The sequence below is a fragment of the Protopterus annectens genome, chromosome 7.part0, assembly GCF_019279795.1.
Source record: "Protopterus annectens isolate FY-2018-M chromosome 7.part0, PAN1.0, whole genome shotgun sequence".
Lineage (NCBI taxonomy): Eukaryota > Metazoa > Chordata > Ceratodontiformes > Protopteridae > Protopterus > Protopterus annectens.
This window is the reverse complement of record NC_056739.1, coordinates 458,130,143-458,144,467: the sequence shown is the minus strand read 5'-3', so window position 1 is coordinate 458,144,467 and position 14,325 is coordinate 458,130,143. Positions and strand designations below refer to the sequence as shown.

Here is a 14,325-nt window from a genome sequence, read left to right as displayed (position 1 = left end):
TAATTAAAATTAATGTAGCTTCTCTGTTTTTCCACTTTGTATTGTTTTCTGTACAATAAAGGTTGTTTTTTTCATGTCTTGTGTTCTCTGCTGTCCCATCAGTGAATGCTTCAGAATCATGGTACATTACAGACCATATGATATGTTGATCCTAACATTAATTTTCTTATACCATTGACTTGGGTTGCAGCAGTGCAGGATGTTCTTCGTCTTCCCTTGCTGCAGTCCTGACAATTGGGTATAGTCCGCGTCCCAGTCGGCCCGAATACCAGTATAGAGGCTGACGCCGGTCATGGCGCCTTAGACTGACGCCAGTACGCCAGGGTACTAATGCGCATGACCGACGCCATTTCCTCAGTCTTTTTGCCGCATGGTCCGATGCAGAAGCAATTTTGCGAGTGCAGGTTGGCGTTTGAGATTTTCCGAAACCGGAGTTTCAGACCGAGTACAGAGTTGGTTAAGTAACCCGTTGGGGAACATTTTGGTTTTTCTTGCCTCAGTATATTACCGGATGTCAGAAAAGTGAATAACTGTATTTCTTGTGGGAAGCAGATACCGTGATAGGGATTATCATACATTGTGTATACCTTGTTTAGGGCCTGAGCACGACGTTGTTGGTTGCCGCCTTGTGCTAGATTTAATAAGCGCACTATTAAGAGGAGGCTTGATTGTGCTAGGTTAGTGTTTGGGAAGCGTTGTAATTATACTATGCCGCCGGATGCTCCGGCCTGCTTCATCTAAGAAGCGCAAGGACAAAACAGTGAAGTCTAGGGTGAGGAACCGCAGTCCCGGACGCCGGTCCTTTAGAAGGCTCAGGGGAGCCAGAGGTTTTGCCAGGAGTCTCTATGGAGTCTCAGGCAGATACTTTACTGTTACAGGATGTGCCCTCTCAGGAAGTAGGCCAGGCTGAGGGGCTTCTCAGGTAACTGTTCTTCCCTCTCTTCCCAAGGTAGTTAGGGCCTCTCCTTCTGTTTCCAGAGCTTCTTTTAGAGGAAGGCCAAGTTCAGCTTCTGTAGGGCTTCTCCTAGCATTTCGGCTCTGTGCCTAAGAAACATATGCTTAAAATGGCTGAAGATTTGATTACTCTGATTAGAGGTTCTATGCCCCCACCTGATAAGAGGCCTAGGGTGGAACAGGAGTTTGATAGTTTTGAACAGTGTTCACAGGCTTCAGAGTCTTCTGTGGAAGACTTGCAAGAGTTTCCTGCTTATTCTGATTCTGATGTGGATGATTCCACTCCTTCAGCTTCTCCTCCTGAGGATTTTTCATTTTCAGAGACTCTTCACTCCATGAGGGAGCACTTTAAATGGGAAGGCCAAGATTACTCTGACTCCAGAAAAAGGCTTAGGGAATTCTTGTTTTGCCTCAGCATAGGCCCTTAGCTATTCCTCCTGTGTTGAATGTGGTGGAGGATGTTTTGCAGAGGCTTCTCTGAACCCTGATTCCTTGCCTCCTGCTCCTGTTAAGCCTGATAGGTATTATAGGGTGCCCAAGCTCATAAGTATTTGTTTAAGAGTCCCAGGGCGGACCCAGAAACTGTTTCTCAGGGGCCTAAAGGTGTTAAAGCTTCTGTTGTTAAAAATCCTGTCCCTCTGATAAAGAGGCAAGGGCTTTGGATAGGTGGGGTAAGAAAGTATATACTTCTTCCACTCTAGCCATGAGGGCGTTGAATTGTCAATTTCATATGCTGAAATATCAGAATTATCTCCTTTCACAATTGAAATCTAAGGTGGATGCTTTGGCGGAAGGTATTGAGTGTAAAGAATTGCTGGATTTGGTTCATGTGTCTGAACAAGTGGGTAAGCATTCTTTGCAGTGTGGTTTTGATGCTGTTCAGGCCTCCTCGAGGGTGGCTGCTACTAGTTCTGTTCTTCGCAGACATGCATGGTTGAAGGATCAGAATTTAGCTGAGCATGTTAAGACCAGGATTTTGGATGCTCCTTTACAGTCTGATGTGTTGTTTGGACCGCCTGTGGAAGCAGTTTTAAAGAAAATGGAGGACAAAGCTAAGTCTATGCAGACTGTTAAAGATTTTTGCAGGTGCAACCTCCAAGTTTAGTAGAAATTGGCCTGCTAAGGGGTGGACATATCCTGCTTATGGTTCCCAGTCTAGGGGTAGATCTAGACGTGGTAGGGGCAGGGCTCAAGGTTCGTTTAGGCCTAGATCAGACAGTTCACCTGCTCAGACTTCTGGTGAGGGCAGGGGTCAGTCCTTCGTAAGCAGACCCAATGACCTGCCTTTTCAGCTGCCAGTGGACTCGCCTGGCAGCTCCTTTGGGAGGAAGATTGTCTCTTTTCAAAGAAAATTGGGATTTAATCACTCAAGACAGATGGGTGCTGGATATCATTCATCACGGGTACAGATTTTATTTCCACACAATGCCCCTTTCAAAGGCATGCCAGATGTTCCTCCTCCACAAAGAAAAGAGGCTCTCAAGCAAGTTTCTCAGTTACTCCAGATAGGGGCTATTCAGCCAGTCCCTGTATCAGAAAGGGGCTTCGAATTTTATTCTCGCCTGTTCCTAGTACCAAAGAAGGGGAACACGTGGAGACCAATTTTGGATTTATCTATCCTCAACACTTATCTGGACATTCCCAAGTTCAAGATGTTGACGTTACAGCAACTGTTACCTCTGCTGGGCAAGGATCACTGGATGGTAACTTTGGATCTCAAGGAAGCTTACCTTCATGTGCCCATAAGGCTAAGTTGCAGAAAGTATCTGCGGTTTCAACTGGAGATTTTCATTATCAGTTCTCTGCATTGCCCTTTGGCTTATCTACTGCCCAGAGTATTCACAAAGGTTCTGGCTCCAGTGATAGCTTACTTCAGGCTTCAAGGCATTCAAATTTATCCTTACTTGGACGACTGCCTGATTCTGGCTCAAGAAAAGGAACACCTTCTACAGCATCTGGAATATGTCATAGCAGTGCTAAGATGCCTAGGGTATTCTGTGAACGAAATAAAGTCCAGTCTAGTACCCTCTCAAGACATGTGCTTTCTGGGTGTGAGACTGAATACAGCAGCCCAGATGGCCTTTTAACCCCGGACAAACAAAAGAGTCTGTCACTTTACTTCCATCAACTATCTCATCAGTCCGTGCTGACTGCAAGGACAGTCCTTCAAGCATTAGGGTTCATGGCATCTTGTATTCTAGTGCTTCCCAATGCCAAACTGCATATGAGGAAGCTGCAATGGTATCTCAAAATGTATGGACACAGCACTGCCAAGATTTGGACACTGTCATTCAAATAATACCTTGCCTTCAAAAGGAATTCTTGTGGTGGGCTCAGGAATGTCACCTAAACAAGGGACTCTCTGTGACCCGCCAGAGGCGAGTCAGATTTTAACGACAGATGCCTCGGACACTGCTTGGGAGCTCATCTAAATGGAAAGTGGATACAAGACAAGTGGCCTGCCAGACTACAGCATCTACATATCAACATGAAGGAGATGTTAGCAGTCCAGTTTGCATTGATGGCGTTCAAGGAGTTACTTCTTCCAGGGCAGGTGTTGATTCTGACAGACAACACAACTGTCATGTGGTACATCAACAAGCAAGGGGAACACATTCTTATCCTCTATGCAGGCAAGCAATGATTTTATGGGAGACTGCTAAGCCTGCAACTGACTCTTCAGGCAAGGTTTCTGCCAGGAGCACAGAACTCCCTAGCAGATGTATTAAGCAGACAAATCATGGATCCCCACGAGTGGAAACTGGATCTTCATGTATTTCAGAAATTGACAGTGTCATGGGGAACTCCAGACATAGATCTGTTCGCTTCTCCACTAAACCACCAGCTGCCAAGGTATTGCACAAAGGGGTTTCATCACACAGCTTGGAAAGTGGATGCTCTGTCTTTCAGTTGGAAAAACCTTCATGTCTATGCCTTTCCACCTCTACCTCTTCTTCCAAAGGTATTACTAAAGGTCAGACAGGACAGGCCAAGGATGATTTTGATAGCTCCAGATTGGCCTCGACAACACTGGTACCCACTTCTAAGGAGTCTTGTAAAGAAGCCTCCATGGCCTTTACCTCTGATTCCTCATTTGTTATCTCAGAAGGACGGTCATCTGCTCAATGTCAAGCTTCAATCTCTTCATCTCACAGCTTGGCATATTCTGTGTTGAAGCATGGTAGCTCTCAGCTTCCTCAACAAGTTTTAAATGTAATTATGGAAGCTAGAAGGCCTAGTACTAGGAGAGTGTACGCAGAAAAATGGAAGAGATTTTTATTTTGGAGTACAGCAAAGAATTTGGAGATTTCAGAGCCTAATTTGAGTGTGGCTCTTCAATATCTTACTGAATTATTGGACAAAGGTTTGTCCTTCTCTTCCATAAAGATTCATGCTGCAGCAATTTCAGCTCACTATGATTGTGACCCACCTTTGTTTTCGCATCCTTTGTTCAAGCAGTTTCTTAGAGGGGCAAAGAATATAAGACCCCCGTAGAGCTCCTACTCCTGCTTGGGATCTCAATTTTGTGTTGGAAAACTTACTCTACAACCTTTTGAGCCTGCAGCTACTGCTGAATTGAAATATTTGTCATGGAAGACTGCTTTTCTGTTGGCTATTACTTCTGCAAGAAGGGTGTCTGAGTTGCAGGCCCTTATGGCAGTAGAGCCCTTTTGATTTTCCATAAGGACAGGGTATCATTACGCACGAATCCTTCCTTTATGCCTAAGGTGGTTTCTAGTGTGGCTTTAAACCAAACTATTCATTTGCCTCGTTTTTGCAGATCCTCAAAATAAAGGGGAAAAGATTTTGCACACTTTAGATGTACACAGGCAATTGCGTTATTATTTGAGCAGGACTAAAGATTTTAGGCAGTCTCAGCAGTTACTTGTTTCTTTTGCTTTGAGTTCACAGGGCAAGCCTGTGTCAAAACAAACTATTTCTAGGTGGATTGGCTTTTGCATTGCATTTTGTTATTCCCATCATGGCAAAGAGGTTCCAGCTGGGATTAGGCCTCATTCCACTAGGGCTACTGCCACTTCAACAGCATTTCTAAGGGGTGGCAACTAAGGATATTCTGGAAGCAGCTACTTGGAGTTCAGTGCATACTTTCTCTAGGCATTATCACCTGCCTATATACTCTAAGACTAGAGCTGGTTTTGCCACAGCTGTTTTACAAGGCATGTTGTCAGCTCCTGCTACTTTATAATTTGCCAGCCTCCCTTACCTCTGCTTTGGGATTCTACCCAATTGTCAGGACTGCAGCAAGGGAAGAAGAACATAGTACAGTTTTGTACCTACCATAAATGTAGATGTTCGAGGATTCCCTTGCTGCAGTCCAATTTACCTCCCTCCTTCCCTCTGTGTTTCAGGGTGGTTGTGTAGGTGAGTTTTCATGCTTATATTTTTGTATGTATTACTGTATATATTGTACATGTTTTTGGTGCAGGTTGTTTTTGGACTTGTCTTTTGGGTCTTCTGACATCTGGGGCAAGAAAAGACTGAGGAAATGACGCCGGTCATGCGATTAGTACCCTGACGCACTGACGCCAGTCTAGCGCCATGACCGACGCCAGCCTTATACTCTGGTATTCGGGCCGACTGGGACGCGGACTATACCCAATTGTCAGGACTGCAGCAAGGGAATCCTCGAACATCTACATTTATGGTAGGTACAAAACTGTACTTTTTGCACCAGTTTACTTGCTTAAGTTGCACTATACAAGGCAATAATCACTAAATGGCTTGAACTGGAGGGGACACTGGACTTAAGGTAACTTAACTGGGAAATCTTCAATAGTGCAAAGTGATTTTATGGAGTGAATGGTGGAGCAGTCAGTGAGGGATGTTTTGGAGAGCATGGGAGACAGAGAAGGAACAATAGAGAAATAACGGTTTACTTTTCCCTGGCAAATTTGATGCATTTGTCCAGGTTAGCGTTGCTCCTTAAAGAAGAATTCTTCATTTTAATCCTCAGTTTACCTTGCAGCACTTGTACTGTTGTGATATGGAAATATTGACAGCATTCTTGGAGGCAACAGAGTTAATGGATTACATTTGCAACTTTTGCAGGATGACTTGACACACAAGCTAGCAGACATTGTGAAGATCAATAACCAGCTACGTCGCAATGAACAAAATGGGGCTGCTGCCCACGTCATAGCAGATGATGTCAAATTGTTACAGTTCCATGTGTCTACTATGGTAGACAATGAGATGCCAGGGCTGCCTCGGGTATGTCCATTCACTGGTTCTGAAGTTTAGTGCTTTGTGTACACTACATCTGTATTTTGTTAAATTAACATCTGCATGTTACGTTTTCTTGTCAATGTTTGCTATGAAGGACAGGCTTTTTTTAATTAATTTATAGTAAACATTTTGTGTTCTGTTAAGCCATGGTAATAGGTTTGTAGTAGGTCTAGATTAGTACAATGCACAATTTAACCAGAAGTTGCTATGTTTTTCTGTATACAAGTCGTGTCAAACAAGTTGAGTTGCTGCTGTACATTCTATTAGTGTAGCACTGTTTTAACTTACAGCTGTAACATTTTTCAGCTATTAAAGTTCAGTTTGTCATTTTTCTCTGCAAGTGACATTTGCAGTTACTGTTGGCCCAGTCCTGTGGTTCAGGTCTGTTGGCCCAGTCCTGTGGTTCAGGTCTGTCTCTGAACTGACCACATACCATAGACTCATCCTGTGCTCCACCTCTTCCCCACAGCCTCTTGCTCTTCAGGATGATCTCCAGTCTAGTTTGTCATCCTTCCTGCACAACACAATGATAGATTGCTCTGCCAAGGTGTATTCTTTGTCTAGGGTTTAACTTCTTTTAAGCTTTTATTGTTTGGATGTTTTTATAGTGATTTAGTGAATGTAGTGCTTACTATCTTTGTAGGTCTGATTTATTTAATTTGTTTTAGTCTACTTTTCCCACCCGGTTTTATTTTTTAGAATTAGTGTTTAAAGACTATTGCATAGCGTTTTAAATGCTTTCTATTCTGTATTTAGCTGGTTGTTAGATTTTCTTAGTGATGGATAAGGGTTTTAAATGTTTGTAGGTACAAGCTCTCCTCTCAGGGTGCACAAGAGTGGTACCTGTATTGGCTAGAGGCTGCCCATCTGGATTCCACTTGATCCATCTGTGAGGGTTTCAGCACCCATGCCGTTTAATGAAGGCCAAGCTTAATGAGAGAGCTAGGCTAGTCTTGAAAACAAGGGTGTAGCCAGGCATACTCTTATCAAGCCATATGTCTAACCATTTAGACTCATGCCTCTAAAAACATGTTTATAGCTTGCTAACGGCGATGATTGCAAATCTAAAAACTATCCTAAGTTTTAAACTGAGCAGTTGAAAATGCTGCACACCTTAAGGTGGACGAGGGGGTGGGGCAACCAAGTTATGACCATTTATTTTGTAAATGCCATGCACATTTTGGGGGGTAGCAGTAAGCAGGGTACAAAATGGAATCCACTGGCCACACCATTGCTTAAAGGCCTTATTTCAGCAGGCTGTTCACCTTTATCTCCCTGTAACAGAGGAAACGTCTGATCAGAGTCGCAAGATCTAAGGACCGCAAAACAGCTGGGGGAAACCATGCATTTGGCTCCTTAATCTGATTCTGATATCCTCGGCTCCCCTGCAGCTTTGGCCCCATTGTCATCAGACTCCTCATACCTGCTCTACTTCTGTGCCAATTGTAAGGAAAGCTCCATCTCTTGCTATTACTGTCCCTAGCCCCTTGTCCAAAGGTGCTCTTCAGTTGGGACTCTTCCCCTTTCTCCCAGTGTACCTGTGGGAGTCATTACCAGAGTTATTCTGGTCTCCACCCTAATTGGAGCTTCTCCAGTTTGGATGTGGTCAGAGCCCTAGTCCAGCAGGTGAGCTTCCTTTGGATTTGTTGGCTCTGTCCCAGTCTGTTGGTAATCGGACCCCCTGGAGTTGGAACAGTTTATGGTCCTTTTTTTACAGGCACAGATGCAGTTGGGACTCAACTCCTTGAGTTTGGGTCCTCGACCTGAAGCTTCAGCTCCTTTACACTGGTTCTCCCTGTGGCCCAACTGAGGTCTTCTTAGCTGGTTGCCTTTCCTTCCTTAGTTGATAATGTGGTAAATTTCGCTCTGATCTGTCTTGGTTTCCTCTAGTCAAGCTGTGTCTGAACAAAATGGGACCCAGAGCCGAAATCTCAAGGCAGGGGGTCCAGGTCATGTTTGATCCTTGCTTTGGGGCTCTCTCCCAGTCAGGGCCTGTGCTCTGGGTGGCTCAGCTCCATGCTTGGTGTTGCAAGCTGGAGTGGCTGCTGGGTATCTTGGTGCTTGGATCTTGATCCTAGGTCCACTGGCTCTGGGAGGCCACCTTCAATTTCTGCCTTTGGAGTGGTGGCAAGGATGTTCTGCTAGTAGGAGTGGACAGGAACAGCCAGTCCCCCCCCTTGTCCTCTGCACCTGTGGGCACACTTCAGCCTGCTCCAGGGCAACTCACCCTGAGTGGTCTCCAGCTTTCCCTGTCCCCCAGACTCCAGGGCAGGTAGTTTCTGGCAAAAGGCAGTGCAAGAGGGCACCTGGACTTAACAAGTAGTCCATCATAGAGTATACTGACCTTTTGAGGTAGAAGGGCCCCCAAAATCCCTCCTGAAGGCTGAATCTTTCAGAGATCTTTTGGATCTGCTTTGCCAACATGGGGCTGGACTGCTGAAACTCAATCTCTCTGGAGGTTTTCTGGGTGTGCCCATCAGTGTCCTGGGTGGTTCCCCTTCAGACACCCTAATTGATCTGGTGTCCTGAAGGGGATGGCAGGGGCTTGATATAGTGGAATTGTTCCCTAAGAAGCCAGACTGTGCTTTTTCCTTCCCAGAGACCAGCATCACCGGAGTAAGGGTCTGGCTGCAGAAGAGATTTTGGGGTGGTGGCAGTCACTATTGTCTGAAGAGTTCCTCTGTCCTGTTCCTATGTTGTAGTATTCTAGGTGTGGGGATTTCTGCCCTCTGGCGACTTCTATCTCTGCTTCTATACAAAAGCTTCAGCTTGGCTGCTGTAGTCTACGTGGTACGTCACATGTGGGGTCATAAACCAAAGGGTCTTAAATGTGATGCCTGCCCGCACAATCATCAGAACTTTTCAGCTGCAGCCAACATTTGCATCGTACGATCGCTTCATAGACGTCTCATCTTGGATAAGTAGCCCGTTTGGTATCAAATTTTATTTTTGATTTTGTTTTAGCGAACGCTTGGTTGTCGCCTTAAGCTGATGTCAGGAAAAAAGGGAAAGTGCAAATGGGGGTGCCAGATTCCCCATAAGGACGCCCATGACAGGTGTGTTTTTGCCTAGGCTGGGAACACAATCACTCCTCATGCACTATTTGTCAATCGTTTCTGCCCAAGACCTTGCGCAGCCATCTAGCCCAGTTAAAATCTCTACCTCGAACCAGCGCCTCAAATTGTTGGCCTTTAGGATGGATCCTGCATCTGAGGCCGCATCTGAACCTTCATGCAAGGTCAAGATTCCTAGGCCTTGTTCACCTGCTTCTCCACTTCCCGATGTACCACCAACTGCTGATCTACGTGTTGAGGTGCACTTTGAGGATCCATTGACTGCAGCAATGTCCTTCGAAGCAGTTTTGCAGCCGACTACTGGCACACCTTGGGAGCTTACTCAGACATCAACCGTCGAGGTCTATGGGGAACCAGTTTCGGTGGTACCTCCAGCAGGGATCCAGACTACTCTCTCCTTCCTCTCAGGCCAAAAAGCAGAATACTAAACATGCCTCCACCTCTTCAGAAGTCGCACCAGAGTGGTTTCTTCGGAGTCCTAGGCCTGTCTCTCTGCTTCTTCCCTCCCATCCATAGCCCTCAGGTCAGGGAAGAATATGACTCTTCTTTCTCCATCAGAGGAGTCCATTTCTTGTTTCCCAGATTGCTTCCCCCAAGAATATTCCTCTACGGATGAGGAATCTGTGGAGGGAAGACTCTTCCCCCTGAAGACATCACTGTTGGTGAGACCATCACCAAGATGGATTACTTTAAATGGGACACTTCCCAAATGACTGACATCCAAAAAACGTACTTTGAACTGCTGCAAGTGGAATCACCCTCTCCTTCAGCAGTCCCCCCCCCCCCACGATGTCCTTCAAGGATGCGTCTGCAGTCCTTACAAATGGGTTGTCCTGTCAGGCAGCCCTTCGGTCAGCCGGATTCCAGAGTCTGGGTCTGGCCTCGGCTGGTGTCGCACTTCACCTGAAGTCTTCTCTGCTGGTCTTCGGGTATGAAGGCATCAGCCGACGCCATTTTCCTCAGTCTTTCTTGCCGCTGCCCAAGCAGAAGCTGTTCGCAAGTGCCGGTCGGTCAGATCCAGAGATTACTACTACCGAATACTACTTCGAAGACTTCTAAAAAGCTAAGTACCCCGTTGGGGACTCTTTCTTGCCTCAGCCGATGTCAGAAAAAGTGAATAACTGTTTAACTTGTGGGAAACAAATACCTCAAAGATTTCCACTCTTACTGCTTACCTTGTTTAGGCCCAGACCACGACGTAGCAGCTTGTTTAGCCTGTGCTTCCTTCAACCGACGAACGCTTAGGCGTCGGTCGGAGTTTGCTGAACAGTTTTTCGGCTCAGATTTTGCGTACATTATGCCGTCTGATCCTCCGACTACTCAAATTGTTAAACGCAAAGAAAAGGACCGACACTCGCGGTCCGCGGTTTCGGCCGAAACCACGGTTAAGCAAACCGAGAGTGTCTCTGTTTCGGCCGAAACCGAGCAAACAGGTCAATCTACAGCCGAATCCATGACTACTACCGAGGCCCCTTCTACCCTAGTTGAATCGGCCTCTGAAGTTTTGCCTACTAATGTGGTTTCTCCAGAATTATCGGACACCATCCCTTTGGATGTCTCTACCCCAGCACGTGGTGCTGCTAGGCCTCCTGCAGCAATGTCTATAAAGGCCTTTGCCAGGGCTAAAGCAGCCAAAACTGCCAAGTCTGTGCCTGTTAAGCCCCCCTCTCACAGGCCCAGTTCCAGTTCCCAAATGCTTACTCTGGCAGAGGATCTCATCTCTTTAATAAGGGGATCCCAATCTCACCCAGACAGGGCCTCTCAACCTCCAGAAAAGAGACCTAGAGCAGAGCTCCCTGAGCCAGTGTCCTCAAATGACTCATCTGATGATAGACAATACAGACCATCCAGAGGCTCCTTTTTCTACTTATGAAGATTCCGATGCTGAAGAATCTATTCCTTCTGCCTCTCCACCAGAGGAATTTTCCTTTGGGGAAACCTTACATGCCATGAGAGAGCAATTCCAATGGCAGGGACAAGATTTCTCAGATTCAAGAAAAAGGCTTAGGATCTTTTTACACTTACCGCAACATAGGCCCTTAGCTATACCTCCAGTTCTTCCTGTTGTGGATGATGCATTTAATGATGTTTGCACTGCTCCTGATACTTTACCTCCAGCCCCTGCTAAGCCCGATAGGTTTTACAGGGTACCGGACACTCATCACCACTTATACAAGGCTCCTTTTGCAGATCCTGAGACTATCTCCCAGGGACCTAAGGCAGTAGCTTCGACCTCAGCGAAAAACCCTCTCCCTTCTGAAAGGGAATCCAGGTCCTTAGAGAGATGGGGTAAAAAAGTATACACCTCTGCTACTCTCTCAGCTAGAGCTTTGAGTTTCATATGATCCAATACCAAGAGTTTATGCTTGATCAGTTAACTAAGAAGCTGTCCTCTGATTCCTTAGATAAGAAATATATTCTAGAAATGGTGAATAGCATTCAGCAGGTTAGTAACCATTCTTTAAAATGTGGCTATGATGCACTGGAGGCTTCATTTAGATCAGCCATGACTGGCACAGTTATAAGAAGGCATGCATGGTTGAAAGAACAGGTCTTGCCGGATCATGTTAAAGCAAAGCTATTAGATGCTCCTATGGATAAGGTCAGTCTATTTGGTTCTCCTGCTCAACAAGTAATGAAGAAAATGGAAGAGAAGGCAAAATCTGTACAAACAGTTAAAGATTTCCTACAGGTTCAGCCCCCAAGGTTTAGCAGGAACTGGCCTTCCAAAAATTGGTCCTTTCCAGACTCCTCTAAAACTCAGAGGCAGGAATAGGCGTTCCAGAGGCAGAAATCAATCCAGGGGAGGTGCCTACAGGGGACGCCAGTGGCAAGGCAATAACCAACGAGGCACAGATACAACCACTACCACTGCAACAGGACAATCACAGTGACTTGACCCTCACACCGCCTACCAGGGAACAAATAGCAGCACCCTTAGGTGGAAAATTAGCCTTATTTTCAAAAAAACTGGCACTATATCACAAGAGACAAGTGGATTTTGCAAACTATAGACCAAGGCTACAGGTTTCACTTCCACACCTTACCAGTAAAAAGAGGAATGCCAAACCTACCACCAAATCAAGACAGAAGCTCTAAAACAAATAGCTCAATTAACAAAGATGAGAGCTGTGGAAAGGGTACCACCTGCAGAACAGGGCAAGGGATTTTACTCCAGACTCTTCCTAGTACCAAGAAAAGAGAAAAGTTGGAGACCTATTCTCGACCTGTCCGCCTTAAACACATTCATCATTGTTCCAAAATTCAAAATGCTGACCCTACAGCAACTTCTTCCCATGCTGGGCAAGGAGTATTGGCTGGTGACTCTAGATCTCAAGGAGGCATACCTGCACGTCCCCATACGACCAAATTGCAGAAGATACCTCAGATTTCTTGCAGGATCACAGCATTATCAATTCTCAGCATTGCCCTTTGGCTTATCTACTGCGCCCAGTGTGTTCACGAAATGCCTGGCATCAGTAATCGCTCATTGCAGGCTTCAGGGAATCCAAATTTATCCATACCTGGACGACTGCCTGATACAAGCGGACAACAAAAGCAAGCTGACACAAGACTTACAAGCGGACAACAAAAGCAAGCTGACACAAGACTTACAAAGAGTCATTTGCTTACTAAAAGCCCTGGGATACACAGTCAATTTAAAAGTCAAGACTGATACCATCCCAAACAAGAACATTCTTGGGTGCAGAATTGGACACAGTAAAACAGATGGCATTCCTAACTGCAGAAAAACAAGAACAACTTCCTCTTTACTTCTTGGCATTAACAAAGCAGAACAAACTAACAGCAAGGAAAGTACTGCAGGCATTGGGCTTCATGGCATCCTGCATAATCCTGGTCCCCCATGCCAGACTGCATATGAGAAAGCTACAGTGGTACCTAAAGAATTTATGGTCTCAACACAGGCACAGCTTGGAAACCGAAATACCACTAATCCCATGCCTGAAACAAGAGTTCCTATGGGAGGCTCAGGCATGCCAGTCAAACCCAGGTTTGTCCTTCCACAACATTCAAACAAGCCAAACCATCACAACGTACGCCTCAGACCTCGGTTGGGGGGCCCACATGCTGGACAAGTGCATTCAAGGCTTATGGACTCCAGATCAGCTGCACCTGCACATAAATCAAAAAAATGCTGGCAGTAAAACTAGCAATCCAGAATTTCAGACCATTCCTCAAAGAAGGCCAATTGATGATAAGGACAGACAACACCACAGTCATGTGGTACATCAACAAACAGGGAGGCACTCATTCATACCCCCTATGCCGAATGGCTCTGGACCTATGGAATACGGCTCTCAGCTACAACATTCAGTTACAGGCAATATTTGTGCCGGGAAAAGAAAACATCCTAGCAGACATGTTAAGCAGAACTACCTCGGATGCTCACGAATGGATGCTACACCCGGACATCAAGGCCATCACAAAGAAATGGGGAATGCCACAAATAGACCTATTCGCATCCCCACTCAATCACCAGCTCAAATTCTGCACAAGGACATACCACCCACTTGCTTGGAAGGTGGACTCTCTATCCTTCATTTGGAAAGGCCTGACAGCATATGCATTTCCACCCCTTCCTTTGATGCACAAGGTACTACTGAAAATCAAAGAGGAACGTCCAAGGATAATTCTGATCGCTCCAAATTGGCCAAGACAACATTGGTATCCATTGCTGAGGAGCATGTCTCGGGGGGAAACGTGGACACTAACCCTGATTCCTTTGATGTTAACTCAGAGCGACTACAACATCCTGCATCCAAACCTGAAAACTCTGCAACTGACTGCCTGGAACATTACATAAGAGCAACTAACCCAGATTTATCCCAAAGGGTTAGACATTATCCTTGAGGCCCGCAGACCTTCAACAAGAAGGAACTATGCTAGAAAATGGAAAAGGTTTGTCATTTGGAGTACTGAAAGAGGGAAAGATGTGTCAAAGGTAGATATTGCCAACATCCTGGAGTATTTGGCAGAGCTTCTCCATACAGGCCTGTCCTATTCCTCCAAGATACATGCATCAGCTATT

The 14,325-nt window shown here is 45.7% G+C and overlaps 1 protein-coding gene across 1 annotated transcript in view; it reads left to right on the top strand.

Moving 5' to 3' along the window:
- Positions 1 to 14,325, top strand: part of POLR2A (RNA polymerase II subunit A) — a gene marked incomplete in the record, with an annotated part of 2,048,627 nt that overhangs the window by 207,320 nt on the left and 1,826,982 nt on the right. Inside the window, 1 exon segment of the mRNA XM_044077036.1 lies at positions 6,025 to 6,186. Coding sequence (XP_043932971.1) covers positions 6,025 to 6,186 — 162 coding nt within the window.